The sequence below is a fragment of the Oxyura jamaicensis genome, chromosome 4 (genome assembly GCF_011077185.1).
Source record: "Oxyura jamaicensis isolate SHBP4307 breed ruddy duck chromosome 4, BPBGC_Ojam_1.0, whole genome shotgun sequence".
Taxonomy (NCBI): Eukaryota; Metazoa; Chordata; class Aves; order Anseriformes; family Anatidae; genus Oxyura; species Oxyura jamaicensis.
Window position 1 is genome coordinate 6920255 of NC_048896.1, and position 21587 is coordinate 6941841.

Below are 21587 nucleotides of genomic sequence, written 5' to 3' on the forward strand. Positions count from 1 at the left end.
AGGTAATTATTTCAGTATAGTTAGCAAATGTAATTTTTGTAACTGCTTTTAATACTTGTAACACTTATGGTATGGTACACCCATAGTGCAGCTTATTTAAGGAAGATAGAAAGTATGGCACACATCCTACTTCAGGAATGTTGTTGAGGCTATTCATATTGCAAAATGCCTTGCAGTAGACGATACCAACTAAACCAAGTACCAAGCTCCTATAGCTGGCGTAATGTACTACAGTATCCTATTACAGGCATTCTTTGTAATTGTAGGAGGCAGAAAATAAAATCTGACACTCAAAAATAATAAGTTTAAGTAAATCATGTAGGAGAAATGTACATTTATGTCCAAGAAATGGTTAGATGTTGCCAGAGCAATACAGATACATTATGAATCTTTAATGATCTCTGAAAGTCATAATGGTCTGTCACTAATGCCCATTAATGATCTCTCTATACCGCGAGTACGGGCTTGATGTTTCTGGCCGGTACCTTAGAGAATACTTTAAATATGCCTGAAACTTTCTCTGATCTACTCCCTGTGTGTCTGCTCCAAATGTAGACTGCAATTGTCTGGGTAGGAGCAGCTTGTAAAGCAGCATGGCTTTGGGGTTAAGAAAGTCGTATTCAGGTAAGATGTATTTAAGCAATATTTTTTTAGAGGAAAAAGCTAGGAGGTATTTCTTGGCAAGTAATCCTCTGTAGAGATGGTAAACTATATAAAGAAATTAAAGCCTAATATTTCCTAATATTAAGAATGTGTTATTTCTTTGACTTTGGTAACTCTTAAAAATACACTATTTAAGAAGGAAAAGGCAAATGTTATTGTTAATTACTACTGATTGGAAAGGTAAATATACTGAATATGCTGCTGAACTGGCAATTTTTTCCTGTTCAAACAATGTATCTCAGATGTTGCACAGCTTGATTTTATGGCCTTTTAAACATTGGTGCTATGTATTTATTTAATTTTGTACCCAAGATTTTTGTAAGGTATAAAGCTTGCTTTAAAAGGAAAAAATAATAACAATAACAACTCCATTCTGTTCCAATTGCCTTTCATGAGAATACTGTGCCTAACATTAACTGAAGAAAATCTTGTTATGGTGGTAATAACTTGAAAACCATTGCATTTTTTAAACACGAAAACATTAGCTTTTCTCTATTCTTTGCAAATATCTTAGAAAAAGGCCTATGATGGTGTCTTTTATTTATTTGTCTTTAATAATGAGAGAATGTGTTCCCTACTTCTGGTATGTGAAATGATTAGATTACTCTAAGAACCAACGCCCTAGGGCTGGAAGAGAAAAACAAATCTAAGGAATCAGAATACAATGCAATATCAAATAATAATCTGATAGGCAGTGTGTACAGATTTATATATTAACTGTGTTTTCTATGGTATATATCATTCTTTATTAGAATTCACTCAACATGATTAGTAAGCAACTTTTAGGTTATTGCACGTGGCATCCATGTTGTTTGTTTGTTTGTTTTTCTCATTGAAATGAATACAATAAATGTAAGTAGAGTAAACTGCAGAACAAGAAATAAACTGTCCATGGTATCTTGGCAGCTTAAAAAATCATTTACTGAATGTAATCACTTAATATGTGATCCGTATTATTAACTGCTAGATGCCTTGTGCTTTTGTAAAAGTGGTAAGTTTTTATAGCAATATAACGGTAAAGATGGAGCAGATTTGAAACCATCCACGATTTTGCTAAAAGCTTCTCGGGAGTGCTTTGCGTAGCCACAACACACAAAAGAAATGCTGGCGGTTGATTGCGATCCTTGCTGGATGCTTAGAAAATCGTGTAAAGGCCCGGGGCTCCTTCTTTAATCCGCCTCCACGGTGCGGGGCGGCGGAGCGCGGGGCGGCGGGGCAGGATGCGGCCGGGAACGGCGGCTCAGCACCGCGGACAGCGGCCGCCGGACCGGCTTCTTGGACTGGCCTGCGGGGGACAGCTCCGCCCCGCCGGGGGACAGCCCTGGGGACAGTCCCCGCGGGTCTCACGGCCGCACCTGGGTGCTTCTGACAGCGCGAGAGACTGCCCGAGCTGCTAGTGAATAGAAAAACCCAGCGCTAAGCGCAAAATCACAACGGCTGTTTGCCTGGACCCCGCGCTTTCAGGTTTGCTGCTAATTACAGCCGGAGGCACCGCGTTCGTTTGTTGTAATTAAATTTCAGCAGTGACCGAAACAAAAGTGGGAAAGAAAGCGAATGACCTTGCTGGGGCAGTTACAAGAGCTACCTCTAGGTGTCCGTCTTGCGTCTGGTTTTGGCAGTAATTTTATACGTTTGGTTTTTCAAGTGAAAGTACTGGAAATTGGTCCTGTTTGATTTGTAACTGTTTACAAATTAATGTTCCACAGCGTGCTTCCTGTACAGGAAGCTATATTTTACTGAAAGCCTCCTGGAAAGACTTTGCATCAGAACTTTTTAAGTGGGCTAAAAATTTATGGCAGTGATGGTTTAAAAATATAATTACTGAGTAAGACATTTCATATATTACAGATCTGGGAAAAAAAAAAAAAAAAAGGAAAAAAAAGGCACTGAAGAAAGTGGAAGTTTATTCCAGCCTTAACAGCTCTTCTCAGATTCCCTGGTGTTTGTGCATGTCATTATTGTTGAAACATCTTGGCTCATATTTGCAAGGCAGAAAGAAGAAAGGCAGAAAAAAATGCATGGCTTTAAGTGTCCGTATTATGACTGTAGAAGCCATATTTGCAGAAACTAGAGCCATCCAGTTCCAGTCCAGAGGACATACGTGTACCAATAAGCTTTGAGAGCCGTGTCTCTTGCTCCAATCATATGAGGTAACTGCCTAGGAATCCCTGCAGGCCGCACAGCCCTGCAGGCTTCCTTGAATTCTGCATTATATTTTTTCCCTGTGCAACTCTGATAATAGGTGCAGCTGTGCAATTAGATTCTTTACCCTCTTGTAACTAACAAATAGCACACGAAAAAATACAAGGAGGTTTTCCTTCATTTCAGTTACATGGAATGGGCTGAGTGGGATTGGTCAAATGATAATGTTAAAAGATCAGCCAAGGTAAGTTCTTACAGACCAGCAGGCTTAGTTCTGTGCCTGAGGATCTAATCCTGCTGTTTGTCCTTTCTTTCCCAGCAAAAGCTCATCAGCTTTGGAACGTTGCACTGAAGAGGAAACTAAACTGTTTGTAAACAAAATAAAGCTGACCTCAGCTGAAGAATAAGGATGTCAAGATACTGGTGCTTTTGTGTGGATACTGCTCCTTAAAAGTATGTTGCGATTTTTAATGAAACAAGGAAAGGTTCTGGCAGGAAGAGATGGAAAATGAGAATAATAAACAAAGAGAAGAGGGTTCAGGGGAAAAGACAGAAAGTCTGATATATCATCATCTGGTAAATATTATGTGTCTCTGCTGTGAGTTTAGCCCAGCATGATTTAGCAGTATGATAGCAGAGTTACTAAGGCCATACGTATGGACTGGGAATTTAATTAAAATCCTGATGTTATGCTTGTATCCACTTGTGCAGTTTAATCTACTAGCTTCCTGGTGGTTTTAGTTAGAAATGCAGCCACAAGTTGGATAGATACCCAGTCTCTGCACAAACAAATGTGTCCCTGCTGTAGCTCAGCTGGCTTGAAGCGAGGAGTAACAGTGCTCAGCTGGGGCAGCTTCTTAGCTGTTCCTCTGGTTTCTGAGCATTGGTTCTCTGCATAGCAACAAAACCTTTCCATGCTTTCTGATGAGTTCTGAGTCCCCAGAAAGGTACCCAGCAACCTAATGCAAATACTGGGAGCAATAGCAGATGTTCTGCTAGCAGCCTGCTTCTCTGAATTAACTTCTCTGAATTTCTTCTAATTTGCTTCTGTAGAATTTGCACACACTTTTTTTCTTTTTCTTTTTTTTTTTTTTTTTTTTTTTTTTCTCCCAGACCTATTGAAATCCAATACAGCAAATGCTGGCTGGTGGACTGTCTTGCTAGCTGATGTTTCTTGGGAGTATTACTTGCAAAAGGAGTGTATCTCACATATGATCATGATTTTCCCATTGTTTACTTAGGATATATTTTTCACCTCAAATCCCCTGTGTGATTTCTAGATTTCCTCTGCTCTTGGAAGCAGCAGCTTTTGTTAAGCCTTGGAGTTCCCATGAGGCTAACTTTTGCGGGGGGAGGGGAGAGGGGAAGTCCCTTTCATTCGCGATCAAGCCTGTTCATGTTCTCATTTATAGTGCATCAACATGGTGCCACGATCTCGGCACTCAGGTAAAAGTCACAGAAAGCCATTGCCAGCCCCTTCTGATCCCAGTCCAGGTAATTTGGTTTCATTATTAAGAAACAGATGGGTCTTGCATTGTTAACGTAGCACCAGGAAGCAGCAGGCTTGGCATCAATCATGATTGCAGCAAATTGGGCTCAGTAGTTATATGAAGTCAAGCAGTGGGGCAGAACTTAGCTTCTGAGCAAAGCAAGGGCTGTCTGTGAGCAGCTGGTGGTACTGCTTGGATACAGGAGGGAGGAGGCAAACTCTGAGGGGCTCCAGCTCAGTGGAGACCTGTTGAGTCTGTTTTTGTCAAGCTCTTGACAGAGGATGAACCATCAGATCTGTGAAAAGATGGAGAAGGGTCCACCTGAGTAATGTGACGATCTCTAGGCAACTTACTCTGGGTCTGTGAAGGACTACTTACCGTATTTTGTCATGTGTAAAGTGGCCTTATGTTTAGTTTGACAGCGGCATATAGCCCACACTTCTCGTATGTCCCATGCTGAGATGTAAGTATTTCAGGGAGGATATGCTGTCATTTATATTGATGTTTCCAAGTGTCATAATTCTGAGGGGTGAATGAACAGGTATTTCTGCGCATACTGATGTGGCAGGCTCTTGGATATGTTTTTGCTATGGCATTGCAGGGGGCAGGGGGAAGTTGGTTGGTTGCTGCTCCAGGTTCCTGGCTTGGGTTGGGCCCTCGGAGACACTGGAATAACGTGTTCCCAATTTGGGAGCATGCAGAGCTGTGGGAGCTGATCTCTTCTCTTTGTTCTGTGACCTTTCCTAGCTGATTGACACTGATCTTTTATGCACCAGATAGGCGATCTTTTGTGGTTGACATTTTGGGATGAGTGAATATGGATTAACCCAAGAAAAAATATTTCCATTTTCTACCTTCAAACAATGCCCTCCTTTTCCAAAAATGCCTGCTCCGCCAGAGGACATGGTCAGATCAAATCCAGTTGTTTTGACTGAGACAGTGCTGTAAAGGAATAAGAATTCACAGCTGGGGAGGGGCAGAACTGGGATTTCTTTAACAGATATTTTCTCTGAAGATCTGAGAGGAAACTGATGTTCTTGATCTGAGATGTATGGCCATCCCGAACATTTAACAGGGAGTGTCAGTCATGAAGAGGCCCAGATTTTTCTCAGAGTCAGTGAACTTGGTCCTGGCAAACTTGTGCAGATCTGATAAGAGAACAGGATTAGGATTTGACAACCTTTTGTAATACATCAGGCACATATTTATTTTTTTAAATATCTTCATAGTCTTAGTGAGATGACTCACATGTTGAAGACAAGGATGTGCTTCTCTGCTTTGCTGGATGGAGGCCAGTTTCAGCACTTCCAGTCCTGTGCACCACAGATGTATGTTATGCTGGGACCTCTTCTGATGTTGGGATTCATGATTTTGCATCCTGTGAAGATAAAAAATGAGCCAGCTGCCTAATCCTTCAATCTATGGAATAGACTGGGCTTCCACACACACAACATGTGAGCTGTTATATAAAGTCAGTCCAACTGACATGTCTACACTGATGTCACAGGAATTTTGTTTTTTTTTCCTGTTACTGACAGGGATGCATGGTGCACTTTGCAGAGAATCAGGGCAGAGGCACAAACAGGAACATCCATGCCACTATATATAATGCCTTTCAGTCTTGGTATAAAATTCCTTCTGTTTATAGCAATACAGCTCTTTAAAAAGTTTGTAGCTGATTATTAAAGCTAATCTTTTTCTGTTCATTAATTTTAAGGTAGCCCAGTTGGTTTGTTGACTAAAATATCATCAAATCTGAGTTCTTGGTCTAGAGCTGCCTGAAGGCAAAGCTCTTCCACAAGCATCTTCTTTCACCTTGCACTTAAAAATAAACCTCTAGATGACTCTCAGTTTGGCTCTTATGTGCTGCTGGAAAAAATAAAACCAGGCTTTCAGCAGTAGCTAACCGGGCAGCAAACCGTTCTCACTCCTCAGGCAGAGAGCACCCAGATACTTGCTGTTCTGCAGCCGTGTGTCCAGCCACAGAGCTGGCTGCAGAGGAAAGGCTGAGTCATTTCCACGGGATGTCTCACGGAAGAGCAAAGTGATGCAGGGCTTGGGTCTGAACAGCTCTGTTTCCTGGTGAATAGTAATTCTGTTTACTTAGATGAGGAAAAAAATCACTGGGGGCCTCAGTGCTGCTGTGTCATACCCGACTGGATGAAGTCTTGTTTATCTCAACCTGAAAAGGGAGAGAAGTGATTGTGGTGGCACGTTTCAGAAAATAATTCTCTACATGTTGGGGGTGTAGGCGGTGGAAACAGTCTATAAGCTTGACTCTGGAAGCTTTCTTATTCTGCATGTTTGGTAACAGCAGTGATGTGTTACCTGAGCAAGCAAAAGAGAACCTTGTGAAGGACTCCTGACACCCCGTGACCACCTGAAATTTTCTGTCACATCAAAGCAGCTTCACTCTTGTAAATACAGAGGTGTGATTTGGTGTTTAGGTGGGGCTGGGTGAGGTGTGTATCTGGTTTGTGATTTTTCTTCTGGACTCCATGCAGAATTTGCTTTAACCAGCATCTACCTTTCTATAAAGGACCTACTATAAGTCTTGTGGTGCTTGTTTATAGAAGAAGAAGAAATCCCTGAACATACTGGATAGTTTGAGGATGGGATACTTGGACCCAAGTTACCGGTACTTTTAGGAACATGTCATGAGAATCATCAATGCTTTTGCAGGGTGCAGAGGAGCTCAGGTCCCTTGGTGAGTCACACATCGGGCTTGTGTGCCAATCACTCGTGTGCTGTAACAGGCAGCCGGGAAGTGCCGTCTCCTCCACGCGCTCCCTGCTCTGGCAGCAGCATTGCGCTGGCATGCTGCTCTGTGCTCAGTTACATCTGTCATTTTTCATGTGCTGAGATAGCACACACAAGCAGCAGTGGGGGGAAAGGGGCTCCTCTGCTCTCAGACTGCAGCTGGCACCCAGGCACGCTGTGAAGCTGCTGCGGCTTGTCAAAACCTGCTCTTTGTTTCAGGACCATGCTGCCCACAAGTGCCCGGGATCAATCCAAGCTCATGGAAAACAGCAGCATTCTGCAACTCACCACAGAGCAAAGTATTTGAGGAAGACTGAGCTAAAAACAGTAGTGTTGCACTTCCCTCTAATTTGGTGAAACAGCCAATGGTGCTCACCTGCAGTTTGGGTCCGTAATGGGAAATTGATACCTTTTAATAATCAGAGTTGTATAATAATCATCATATAAACTCAGTATCTGTTTGGGATTTAAAATATTAAAGTAGGTGAGGTCTTTGTCTACTTCAAAGCAGTGCAGCTGCTGGGTGAGATCCACCTCTAGGTAGCTCCTGCTCCTGTCTCTGAGAGTAACTGTACAGGTCTGTCCGATGCTGACTTCTTAAAAGGTACTTAATTCTTGATTGAAATGGGGTGTACAATTTACTTTTTAGTTCTAAGTCTGCCTGGTTTCTATTATCACACACAAAGAAAGAGAACTCAAAGAGTGCCTGGTTGTGTTCTACATTCAAAAAATTGCTTGGAATCTTATTTTATTTTACCCTTTTAGTGCAGTAGGGAGAGAGCAGCTCTTGCTATTCAAAGAAAACAAAGCTGTTCCTTGGTTGCTGGTGTTTTTTTTGTTTGTTTGTTTGTTATTGTTGTTTTGTTTATATATATATATATATATATATATATAATCTGTAAAACCAAAGTAGTCCAAAGACTGTCTTCATTTTTATGTCATTTATAGTAAATGAAGACATGTTTGTAGGAGTACCGATAGATGGAGAGGTTGATCATGGGGGAAAAGGAAAGAAAAAAACAAACAAAAAAAAACACAACAGAGCACTGTTTTTTGAAACTTAAATCTGATTATGCATATATGCTATTTTTACTTCTCTTCTTAGTTATCTGTCAAGGAACATTTGTGCAAATGATTTTTTTTTTAATGGATTTTAAGCATGCAGGCTGGAATGCTGGCAGAAAGATATCCTAAATGCTGCTTGTATATACTGCTTTTCCCCAGGATTTTCAAGGTTAGCCACATTCTGAGTTCTGAGTTTCACAAATTCATTGTGAAAATTAAATGTCATGTGACCTATAGGACAGATCACAATGAGGCAGCTTTACTTTGATCGGAAGATCAAATGCTGTTTTCCAAACTGAGAATATGTATGAAGTAATGGGTGAGTCTCAGGAAAAACAAGTTTCACTTGTGACTGTATTGGAAGTGGAAAGATGTCATAATTCCCAGTACAATATTGGTGAGCTGAGTAGGATGAGTTATTACTAATAATATCCAACTGTCTGTCTCTTGGGTTGGATTTCACATATCTTATGTGGACTAGCAGATGAGGGTAGTTGTGGAGCTTGTGAATTAGATATTTTTACCTTACTATTTATCCAAATAAAAAAAGATAAGTTTTTATTTAATAGGAATATGTGAATGCTATAAAGTGCCTCATATGTAAAGGTAAGTGAGGATATGAATATACCTATGCATGTCAGTGTATATGTATAAGTGTATCTCATGCAGAAGAGAGGCATTGCAGACAGGGATGTGGGGCTGCCACATTCAATACGCAGTGTTAGCTGTCAAGGTCTCAGGCTGTGATGGCATGTGTACATTCAATCCAACATCATGTTAAAACTTGTGCATTATGGATATTTCTGTTATTAAGGCCAGGCCATGCAACTTGTTTTAGTGAGCAGGAGTTCCCAGTTGGAGGAAACAGACTGGCACCTGTCACGAGCTGTTTCTAATCTGGGGAAGGATTGTAATGTTTGCAAAGGTATAGTGAATGGTGTTTTAATATGTGGTTGTACAGTTTCCACTGTGGGTGCCTGGGACCACAGTATCTGTGCCTGGAGAGGGAGGAGAGAAGCACGTGGCTTTGCCAAGGGTGTGTGGAGGAGAGAAAGAAAGGGCAGGAGGAACAGGTGTCCCATGATGCCTGTCTGAGTCTGAAATCACACTTGAGATTCCATGCTGTCCCGTGGACCTGTCTGCATCAGTCTGCTTTTCATCAGCCCCGGGGGGGGGCTGGGTTTGAGCCAGGGCACATAGGATGCAGCTCTGGGCTTGCCTGGTGGAAGTCCTTTGCCATTGTGGCCCTGCAGAGCTCAGATCCTGCAAGGATTCAGTTCTCAGCCTCCCCCTCCCAGGAGATCCCACCCTGCCTCAGCCCTGCAAGGGTTTACAAATCCCCTCTGCCTCAGGTACTAATTGTTTCAAGTGTTGCTTGCTATCTGGGTTGCAGATCTCTGATTTGTTTCAAGCCTGAATTGCCTTTATTGTAGGCTCCAACTGTTGAAAGCATGTTGAAAAGCAGGGAGGGGGATGCTGCAAGGAGACCCCCAGGACCTTCTGCTTCTTGCATCCTGGGGCACAGCTGTGTGCAGGGGCTGATGTCTGCCCTGCAGGGCATTAACCATGGCGGGGTGGCCAGGTGTGGCACCAGGCTCTGCTCCCAGTCTCCAGGCACTGCTGCTTCTCCCTGCCCAGGTCCCCGCACTGTGCCACAGCCCCCAGGAATACAGAAGCCCTGTGAGAGGAACAAAGGGACAAGGGAGAACGTTGCAGTGGCAAGGGAATTGCCCTCTCCGAGTCCCTGTTGGTGGACTGGAGCTGGGAGGAGGTGTGACGGGAGGAAAGGAGGGAAGTAAAGAGCCTCCAATAAACCAGCGGGGCAGAGAGGACCCTCCCTGGCAGGACTGGGGGGGAGCCAGGGCTGGTGCCCCCCTGCTTCCAACCAGGTGCCAGCCAGGTGTCCTCCCCTATCGAAAACCTGGTGCCAGCTATTTGCTCATCACAGTCACGTTTGTTTGGGTGTCTGCGCCTCCCCGGGAGGTGGCTCTGTCACCACCAGGTACCCACAGCCCCCTGGGGACAGCCAGGGCCAGCAGCCGCGGTGCGCCAGCTCCCGCAGCCCACTCTCAGCTCTGGGGCCCCTGCTGCACCTCCCTGCACAAAGAGCCTGAGAGAAGAGGAGGAGGAGGGGAGGGTGGCGATAAGGGGCTTGCTTGCTGCGTCGCCTCATTTCTGTAGCCAGCGCACTGCTCGTGGGGTGTGTGTGAATGCGTGCATCTGCTGCCTGAGGACTACGGCTGCTGCAGCATCAGCGCCGAGCTGCCGGCGACCGGGGGTGTCAGGGGAGCTCTGTCTGTTTACCGCCTGGGGACAGGTGTTGCAGTGCAAAAGCCGAAAGCATCCGTGGAGGGGAGGCTGCGCTGGCAGCGGCACCTGCAAGGAGCGGAGGGGAAGAGGCTTCCCGAGGCATTCGGCAGCAAGCAGCCAAGGCACCAGGCATCAGCACCTCCTCCCGGCGTCTCCATCACCGCTTGCTTCGGATCTCTTCTTTGAGAGAGAGGAGGAAAACAACAGGACAGACCCTGCTTGGAGTCTAACAGGTGTTTGCTGGGATTTCAGTGGGGAGGGGTTGGGTGGGGAGAAAAGTTCACTGGAGAAATCGGGGCTAGGAGAGATGCAATGATCTTGCACCAAGTGGATGTGCTGTGTCCGCATGTGAATAGCACGTCTGGAGAAGCTCAGAGGGATGTCTTGCAAATCGCCTGTTTGATCTCCGTAGAAGCGCTCACCTCTGCCTGCAAACTTTCCTCTGTCAGAAGTTGGGAGGAATAATAAAAAAAAAAGGCACCAGAAAATCGAAAGGGGAAAATCCCAGCCGACAAAACCATTGTGACCTAAACTGTTGCATCCCGACCCGAGGCGCTGGTGCCTCCCAGGCTCCAAGCTGGTTGGAAGTGGGTGGCATTGGCCAGGACACCCAGCAGCGGCCCCGGCACTGGGGACAGCCAAGCAGCATGCTGGCCGTGGCACCCGTGGGTGGCCAGCAGACCCTGTGTGCCTGACCCGCCAGTGGCGCCGGGGCGGTGGCGGCCATGGCTGCAGCCATCGCCAGCTCCCTGATCCGCCAGAAGAGACAAGCCAGGGAGCGGGAGAAGTCCAATGCTTGTAAGTGTGTCAACAGCCCCAGCAAGAGCAAGGGAAGCTGCGACAAGAACAAGTTGAATGTGTTTTCCAGGGTTAAACTCTTTGGCTCCAAGAAGAGGCGAAGAAGGCGACCAGGTTGGCAAGGGTTATGTGTTTGGGGGGTTGTTTTATTTAATGCAAACTGGGGTGTGTCAGCTGTGGGGAAAGGGGTACCAATGTCTCAGGGCTGGTAAAATGAACTTACAGGTCACTCCTGGCTTGTATGATCATGGCTTGTATAAGCATGTATGAGGCATGGGTACCATATGCTAGTCCTCTCCCTGATTGTGTTCATCTGATTTATTTGGGTAGCACACACCATGGCTTTCCGCCTCACTTGCACACCTGTGTGCACCCACACAGCAGCAGTGGCAGTTCAGTAGTCTGTCTCTCTGTTACGCCTATACATATACAAACACACGTGATTTATTTGTGGGGGACATGTTAGCAGGGGAAGTTCCCCCCCCCCCCAACTCCTTTAGCTATATGTTAAATAACTTGGCAGTCTAGAGCTCTGTTTTTGTCTTCCTGCTTTGCAGAATGCCAGTGCCTTGCTTTATTTGCTGATTGCCGAAGAAGCTTTTTGCTTTTGCTGATGCCTTCCAGAGTTTTGCCTCAGCGCCCTGTTCCTTTCTAGGAATCTCAGAGATGCAGCTGCCTGCAGACACGATCCTTTCGGTGTCAGAGGAGCAAAAGACCAGACATGAAGGCTCAGTCCCTGATCTGAGTGTTGTTGGTTTTTTTGTGTGTGTTTTTTTTTTTTTGTACATGGGAGGAGCAAAACCCTCTGGTAGTGTTGCTATCGTTTTGCTGTGCTGAAACATTGATGCTGTTAGCCACTTAACCTGTCTGCCTTTCTCACCAGCCACTGAAGACGTGCCTTGCTTGCAGTTTACAAACAGCTTTCAGATGGTTAAGAAGCCAAAGTTGTGGTTGCATTAATTTTTTGTCAGATTAGCTGGTAAATAAGAATTCTGCATCCATCAGTACCCTTATTAAAGGTGGCTAATGGGAAGTAATATACTTTTGTAAACTATTACAAGCTTTTTCCTTCAGCTCCTACTAAAATGAAGAACAGTAACAGAGCTCCCTAATATGTGTGATTACAAACATGAGTCTTATTCAGACATTGGAAGTTGGGAATGATACGTGATATCTTCCCAATCTCTGAATTAAGTAAATTGTTGTGGAGTGAGCTGCAGAGATGCAGAGAATGCATCACCTCCTGACAAGCATAATTGTGTGAAATGACTACAATGCAGATGTCATTGGGATTCAGTGGCAGTAGACCTTTTTTTTTTTTTTTTTTCCTCCTCCCCCCCCCCCCAATTACTCCTGGTGCATTACCTAGATGTTTTAAATCTTGACAGCAAATCCTGGTTTCGTCTGGAACGATCTGAAACTATTTGAGATATTTTCCTTTCTAACTATGAATATGAGAATTGTTATGAAAAAAAATCTATCCAAAGTATGTGTTGTTTTGATCTTTCTTCTTCTAGCTGATGAGGTAATTACCTCAATCCTTATGGTAATATTTATTTTGCAGTTCCACACATTGCTGGATTTCAGGGTTCCCCGACCCCCCTCCATTTTCCATATGCTCATTGAGTAGTTTATCACTTTGGATGCTCTGTACTCTCTGGAGCAGCGAGGACTGGGGGTTTGTTTATTAGAGCTGCAGCAGTTCCTGTGGTAAACGTTTGCTACTATATATTTAGGCTCTCAGCTGTCACTACAGCTCTTATTAGTGCTATCATAGTAGTCCTCTTTTTACTCTCCATTTAAGAAATCACACCTTTTTAAAAAGCAGAATGCACTCTTTGCCAACTCATTTCTAATCTTAAATGAGATAGGGCTGAACTCCTGAGGCCAAGCAGCACGCTGTTGGAATTTGTATTCACTGGAAGCAGGTTTTAATGTGGTGCCTACATTACAATAGAAAGTGGCATTTTAGCAATTTATTTTATAGGCATGGATTTGATCTCACCCTAATGAAAAGTGTTGCAAAGCTGGTTGCCCTGTTTTTGTCTTAGATCTTTTTTGATATCTCAGCCTTGAGAAGAAACAAGGACACTTGTTTTTAGCTTCCTGCTCAGTTGGAATGGCACATCAGGATTTCCCACATTAATCTCACTATTGTTTTTTTTACAGAGCCTCAGCTTAAAGGTATAGTAACAAAGCTATACAGCAGGCAAGGATACCACTTGCAGTTGCAAGCAGATGGAACAATTGATGGAACAAAAGAGGAGGACAGTAGTTATAGTAAGTGACATGAGAATAACTGGTGTGTTTGTGAATTGTGGTGTCTCATTCTTCCCATATAGGTCCATCAAAACATGTTGTCCTAGAATGACTGAGTGAGTGGAAGCAGCATTAACGCTGTGCTCACAACGCAGAAGTCTTTCAGACTTACTGGGTCTGAAAGAAATGCAAATAAAAATCACTTATAGAAATAATGAACTAGAGAAAGTAATGATGACACATATGACAAACAAAGCAAATGTTATCTCCATGGTAATCTAGAGAAGTTCATTGCTGTCCTTTGGATTTTATTAGATTTTTTTTTCAGCTGGGAAAATTTGCTCGCCTACTCAGAGTGCCTGAAATAGAATAACGCTATCTCCACTCTGAAGCAGGCATTCATTCAAACAGAGCTGTGTTATCTCACATAATGTGAGTTCATCATCATTTTAAAGTTCACATTTCTCTATTATTATTTTTTTACCCCTTCTAAACTTAATTATTACTTCAGCCTCCAACCAGGTTTCCTCCAGCTTTTCTGAGGGGGGGGGAAGCTGTGGATTTCTATTTATTTATTTAACAATTTTAACAATTAATAGAAAACAGGAAAAGATGACTAGAGAGTAGATTTTATGTACTTAAATAAAATGTTTAAATGTTTCACACATCTTTACTGTTTAGCTTAAACTAAGTTTCCATTCTGAAAGAAGAAGTTAGGAGGAAAAGGAGTTTGAGAAGGTATTTCAGGCCACTTGATCAAGAAACCAGGGAATAAACAGGCAGACCTTCATTTTTACAAACACCTTTTTACTAAAAAGTACCGATTTTAAATGATATCTTTTTAATATGAAAAGCACTTGCTGGAGAAACATAATTTCATTTTTATAATGCACTTGACTATGGCCAAATAAGTGCTGGATGCAGTAGGAAGTACCGTATCTTACTTGTCCGATCACTTGTTCATGCTCCCTCTTTAATCCTTTTACATCCCTGTATTCGCTTCAGAGTGACAGAAGGAACCTCTTACGCTGCTGGAGGTCTCCTCTGCACCACTGAAGGTGCTGGCCCTTGGGCAGAGCAGAAGCATAGCGTCTGTAGGAACACCTGAGGGGCTGGCTCCAGGTCCTCACTCATGGAGAAGGTGGCACAAAGACAACCTGCAGTGCTGAGAGGATTCTGCCATTTTACTGAGTTCTCCTCTGTGTAGGCACAAAATCTACACTAAGAATGGCCCTTATGGATCATAAATTCTGCTTTTCTTCCAAGTGAATTATCTGATATTTATGATTTTAAAAATCAGCACTGATCAGTACAGATGGTTCTTGATTTCAGAGTAATTCGGTAATCACCTTTTAAAATAAAAATAAAATGAAGAAAACATAGGCAAACCTTACCTTCTCCATCAGTGCATGATATTGTTATAAACTTCTGGTGTACCAGAGCAAATATGTGAAATTCTGTTTTATTTTTGGAGGGATTTTTCATTCAAATATTTTACTTGGAATTCCTCTCGTAGGGATTCCAATACTCTAAATGAGATAAAATTTATGGCAACCTGTCCTTTTGACATTCATATGGATGTCTCTGTTTCTAAGATATTTTTATTTTCATTGTGTCCTTAGATTTAACATAATCTGACAGATTACAAAGCAAGTCATATAAAACTCTGGTTTCTGGACACCAGCCTTCCAAATGCTGAACACTTAAACATGATGGTGCCCAGAAATGGTGGCAGCTGGGCTGCAATCTCCAAGTGTTCAAACATAGGAGAGATTTTGTCATTAAAAAAAAAAAAAAAATTGCATATGTTCCTCTTTTTTGTAAGATAAATTTATAGACCCAAATCTCCTGTAGTCCTGAACTTATTCTAATGGCAACATTTTTTCAATGACATTTTTAAGAGAGACTGACTTTTGCTGGAGATCAGAGACCACATAATGGGCTTCCCCTAAATCCTTGCTCAAGTGAATATTAGGTGGATCAGGCCCTCTAAAATAATTTCTTCTGATTTCTGGAGAGAGATCTCTCCTTTGCCCCATCTCTGTGCACCACAGGAAAGCCACAGAAGCTGTACCCCTTCCACATCGAAGAGGACCCCTGCTCTGCTTTGTTCTTTACTTCTTTGCATCCCTAAAGAATGTCATTGCTGTTCTCTTTTGTCATCTTCACCCAACATTTGCTCTATGACCATTTGCTTTGCACTGTAGTGAGATAATTAAAACTCCCCTTAACAAGGGCAACATCCTCAAATTCAGCTGTGGTCATCAAAGTGGCTGCACAGCATTGGGGCTCTGCAACTGCAACTTTTAGAGCAAACTAACGTGATAGTCTGCCTGGTCTCCTTGTTTCAGTGTCAGCATTTGCCTTCTGCATTCATTGCAGGGATAGGAGAGAGCAGGGGGGAACTTGCGTCCCATTTCAGGCTCCTGACAGCCTGGGCCCAGGAGTCCACCTTCGCCATCATTTGCTACTGAGAGCTATTGGGAAGTTTGCCTGAGGATGCCCTTTGGCTCCTGACTTGCAAGCAATTATTTTGATCTCTGCAAACCCACTGTTTCACATATGGTTCACAAAAACAAGGTTGCATCCACAACTGCAATGAGTTTAAAAGAAAGCTCAGATTTTGGAGCACGGTGTAGGCAAGAAGTGAAACAGCAAGGAGCTGTAGAGCTCACCAGACCTCATTTTTAGCCAAGAGTCCATGTAATTTGAGGAAGTGCCTTGTGGAAGGGATTTCCTGGCTGAGAACAAGATTCTGCCTCATTTAACGTGTTAAATAGGGTAAGGTTTTAAATCAAGGCAGAATTTATTCCTCAATTTTGGCAAGACAAAGAGATTTGAGGACTTATATAATAGGGAAATATAGGAAGCAATACCCTGCTGAAGGTTTATGAAAGTCCAGGTGGCCAAGCCAAGGACGATGCAGATGTCACAGCAATGTATATGTTAATAAATCCAGCTGTGACCCACTGCCTCTATTTTGCAGCTCTAATTCTCTGTCAGCTTGTATTGCACAATGGCCGTAGCAAAGATCACCTCTCCCTTAGGCATTGCCACGTTTTTCATTATGATGTCCTTATTTTACACAGTGCAAATGTAATAGGAAAAGGCTAGGATGCAAATAACTGCATTGTTTCATGCTATTGCAAACTGATCATAGTAGCAACAAATTTATTTTCCCACGGCTTTGTTGCCCCTCTTTCTGTTATATCCCCCCCCATGAGGGTCAACTACTAGAAATGCGATAGACTCTCGTGCCTGTTGTCTGTGGCAATGGGTGCTCATGGAGAAGGATGCTGCACAGCTCTGCTCTTAGCCATGATGCAAGGACAGCGTTACTCCCCCAGCAGCCCTTTTTGCAACTTCCCATAGTCTGTGCCCTAGCAGCTGCCAATCCCACCAGCATCTACACCAGCTTCTGAGTGCGCCCACCCCTCGCCTTGCCTCAAAATAGAGAATGTATGTTTATGGCAGGAAAACATGCTCAGCTGCGGAGGAGAGCAGCTGAGCACCCGGCGCAGCAAGTTCCCCAGCCCTCGCTCAGCATCCTGTCTCTGCTCACTTTGCCAAGCGCAGCACAGCCAAGAATTGCTCAGTAAAGCCTATCTCAGTGCCTTGTGTCTGCAAGCTCTATCTTCTTGACTGACCTAGGCTTTGCCCTGTCCTCAGCTGATCTACTGGCAGATTGGTAGCACTATTTGCAATACAGCCCAGACTTATACCCTTGCTTGCCCTACTCATAAAAACACCATTTAAAAGAGCATCTTTCAAAAAGAGATCTCCAGGTTCTGCTTGGTTACTGAGCTTTAAATTGTGCTCTCCTGCATAAATGGAGATCAGATGCTGCTTTTTGAGGGTTGAACTGCAAAGCTGGGCTCTCCTGACTTCTCTGAGTCAGATGGAATATTTTCTCCCACAGATAAATTCAAGCATTTGATAGAAAGAATGAGAAATCCATAGCTGAGCATTTTCCTTATTGAAAGTCTACATTTTGTTTGCTAAAAACTGCACAGAACTAAGAGATTTTGTTTTAGTGAAGAGAAAGCCATTTCTGCTGATTTTGTGCTTGCAGGTGAGTGTGAGTATGGGCTGTGTGCCTGTGTGTGTCTGCATGTACATTTGTGTATATGAAGGGGAAAGAAAAAACATAGATCTCCTGTGTTTATTAGTTCTCCATATTTCCACCTGGTCTGCTATATACAACCTTTTTACAAAAAGCAGAGAGCAGGAAATTCAGTGCTCAAATGTGCCCTGAGCTCAGAGCAGAGCAACTGTAGTTGGTTGTGTGCCAGGACAGCCAGGTGGGCTCTGTCCTCCAGGAGCCCATGGTACCCATTTTTCACCATGGCACCCCATCTTCACTGCTCCATGGGGCTGAGATTCTCAGGTAAACCCAGGACACCACAGGGAGGTCCAACTGGTTGACTGAGCAGAGAGTATTTTCACCAGGAATTAGCTCTTCATCCCCAGGGCATTGTGTTAACTTCTGGCTATGCCTCTATTGAGGTAGGACGTGCATATATTTGTGCTTTCCTGTTTTGATACATTTTTGACAACCCCACACCCAGAATTAAGGATCTGTACTAAACACTGGCAGGGTATGAATTTTCTTTTAATTAAATATGACAATTATCAGGGTTGCCAGGCTGAAAAAAGTATTTTTAATGGGTCATAATTCTTTTGGAAAATAATAAAAATATTTCAAATTCATAATTCAGTTTTAAATTGGCTTCAGATAGTGCCCTTAAATACCAAAGTTCAGCCTGAAGCAGGCTGGAGTTCTATAGCCAAATAATAGACCATTGGAAATAAGAGCCAGTTTGGCATTGCTTCACCCTAACTCTGCACTTACGCAGCAGTCTGGAAGGAGATGTTTTGGGTTATGATAACAGTCCTTGAAAATTTTCTTAATTTCTCTTTTTTATTTTAATCCTACGTGTCACAGAATATCACGAGTTGGAAGGGACCCACAAAGATCATCAAGTCCAACTTCTTGGTCTGCCCAGGACCACACAGAAATCAGACCCTATGTCTGAGAGCGCTGTCCAAATGCTGCTTGAATTCCGGCAGGCTCGGTGCTGTGACCACCATATGAAACACAGGATGCAATATTCAGCTCATTATTACTTGTGTTCACTTTTAACACAGTTAAGAATCTAAGCATTGGCAGAGCTTTGCTTATTTTATTAATTTGCCACTTTACAAACCAGTATCCTTTTTTTTTTTTTTTTTTTTTTAGAGAGGTTTCTCTGCTTATAAATATGCCCCTATTAGTGTGTATACAAGCAGAACATTCAAAGCAGCTCAACTTTGAAGAGACAGATTTAGGGCTTGATCTAAGGAATATGCTATCATTTCATTGAATTTTGAGGTTATTTAACCCTGTTTATTCAAAACCATTCTCCTCTCAAAAAGACCAAACTAAACCAAGGCGTTTTGGGATGTTAATGAAGGGTTTTAACTTTTCTGAGCTTCATCTTGCTTCTCCTTTTTGTTCAAAAAACATTTACAGAATTTGATCTTAATTTGAAAAAAATAAAAGAGATCATCTTGATTTTTTTTTATTATTATTTTTTACCCCCATATTTATTACCAGAAAAAAATAAATTAAATTATGTTAAATTCCAGCAGAATCTGACTTCTGCTCATGAGGCAGATGAGTTATTTCATCTCTCACTACCTCCAATTTACCATCTTCAGAAGGGGGCAAATATGCTGATCATCCCCTGTAGATAATTTCTGAGCTATTGGTAGAAATGTCTATATAAGACAAAGTAGCAGTATTGTTCCGTAGCGCTCACAGAAATTAATATATGCATGAATGGACATGTTTTATTTGCTTCTAGTAATTATGGCTTAATTCTCTATCTAATCTCCATACTTTAAAGGATTAATTTTGCTTTCCATATGCTTTCTCTCCTAGCTTTGTTTAACCTCATACCTGTGGGTTTACGAGTGGTGGCGATTCAGGGGGTTCAAACAAAATTGTATCTGGCAATGAACAGTGAAGGATACCTATACACATCAGTAAGTAAACATATGAATTTTTGCTCTCACTTAAATGCTGATAAGATCTTATAAATGAATAAGTTGTTGTTCCAAAGAATCTGATTATAACCTATAGTGATAGGATTTGACAGTGAATTAAATGAAGTAGTGATGTTCAGTTTTAGCTTTTTTTTTCTTTCTTTTTCTCATTATAAACACACGTGAATGTATGGAATCAAATTGTGGTGCCTTTGATCCAAACTAGTGATCCTGAAGTGTGAAATAAATAAATAAATACATTTTAAAAAGAACAAAACCCACAAAAACAGAGAGGGAGCTCTCCCTTGGTCACTGGGGATTGATTACTGTAATCTGTGAGGGGTAGAGATGAAAAAGGACAACTTGGTGAATCACACGCATGCCTGAACACATTTTATATCTTCCAAAATAATCTCTATTGCTGTTATTAAAAGGGATTAGAGAAAGCCATTTTTTTTGTTTGGCCAGGGATTTCTAATAGAAATGGAATTAAGTGCCAAAGTCTTAGGGCTTCATGATTCTGCACAAGTAAATATATGTTTCATTTAGCAGTTTTGATCAAGAATGTCAGTTAACAATTTTCCTTGATGTTTCTCAAGAGAGCAAACGCAGTTTTCATGAAAAAAGGCATTTTTAAAATTAGACCATTTTTCAATTAAAAACATTTAGCTGAACTATGTTTAGGAGTTTTAATTATAAAGTCTTAATAGATTTTTCCCAGAGAAGAAAATAGAGGAAAATGTAATTTATTATCTACCACAAATTATTCTCTTTTAAGAACAATTCCCTGAAGGTGCCTTTAATACTGATAACAGTTAAATAAACTTATTCAAATCTCTCATTTGTTTCCCAATCCTGTCGGCTGGGACAAGGGACCAGCTTTGCGTATTTTTCCTCTTATATCTGCAAAAGCAAATTAGAGGTGGATAGTCTTTGGGACAAAGTAAAATTTCAGTGAGCGGCATCATACTCCACTTCCCTTTTTACTCTGACTATTTGCACAACATGGTTAATCCACAGATCCGTTTGTGGGGCTGTAGCCACACAGCCAGATCATGCAAAGCCCCCTTAATCCTGTGTAGTCACGGTCCTTTGGCTGCGCAGTACCCTTTACATTTGCACTGCAAATGCACCTTTGACTGCACTGTGTGCTTTCATTTACATTAGCATCCTCAGCCGTGCTTCTTTCTGGCTGCCCACTCACCGATAGTGCACTGTGCCGTGCTGGCTTCTGCTGGCTCCATTCTGCCTCTGTGAATGTTACCTCTTGAATCACGGATTGGGGTAGGACAGAGTGATTTGTACAATAAAGTGAAATTCTGTCACTGTGCACAGTGAACGTGCTGGGTTTGAGTAGAGCAGATCTTTCATTGCAAGATACATGCTGGAAGAGTTGGATCTATTTTTGCAAAGGTGCAAAAATTTTCACCACGATGCAGAAAATGGGATACAGACAAATTCAGACCTACAATGCAGTAGTAGCTCCTCACTTTGAGACATAAAGGGACCATCACTTGTAGTGTCCCTAGAAGTATGGAGGTTGTAGCAGAATCTGACACTTTTTTTGATGAAGTCCAGCTTTTAATTTGATGGGCATGTAGGCACCTTAGGCTGACCTCAGAGACTCATTTGGGTTGTCATTGTTGAAATTTGCTTTGGTTAGAGGTAGTTCTTTATGCGTTCTCATATATTACCATGAACAGCGTCTTCACAGAATCCTTAATTATCTGTGAACTTAATAGTTAATGCTATTGCAAAATTAGCTGGTGACATCCCTCTGTTTTCCCCTTAGTAATAATGGTCATTCTTGTTTCTTTATTAGGCAGCTATATTTTCATGTATTTATTCATATATTCTTCTTGAACCTGATAGGCTTGGCAAGGCCCTAAACAGACAACTGTAGTGTTGCTGTGTCCCAAATTCATATTTTTAAATGCTCTTTCACAAAGACAGGCATTCATGTAATGTGAAACTATTTTTCCAAATAAAGTTTCCACTCAAATTCTCAGTAATCTTGGTTTTATCACCTGGTGCCTTCTGTTTGGGTTGTTTTTGTTTTATTATTATTATTAT

At 42.3% G+C, this 21587-nt stretch overlaps 1 protein-coding gene across 6 annotated transcripts in view; it reads left to right on the top strand.

Moving 5' to 3' along the window:
* Window positions 1-21587, top strand: part of FGF13 (fibroblast growth factor 13) — a 228065-nt gene that overhangs the window by 155880 nt on the left and 50598 nt on the right. For 3 of the 6 annotated variants that reach the window (XM_035325466.1, XM_035325470.1, XM_035325467.1), the window contains 2 exons: window positions 13398-13508; window positions 19411-19514. In XM_035325466.1, coding sequence (XP_035181357.1) covers window positions 13398-13508; window positions 19411-19514 — 215 coding nt within the window. Of the gene's footprint in view, window positions 1-512; window positions 625-10696; window positions 11343-13397; window positions 13509-19410; window positions 19515-21587 lie in introns of those variants that run through there. The other 3 variants (XM_035325471.1, XM_035325468.1, XM_035325469.1) reach the window with 3 other exon arrangements.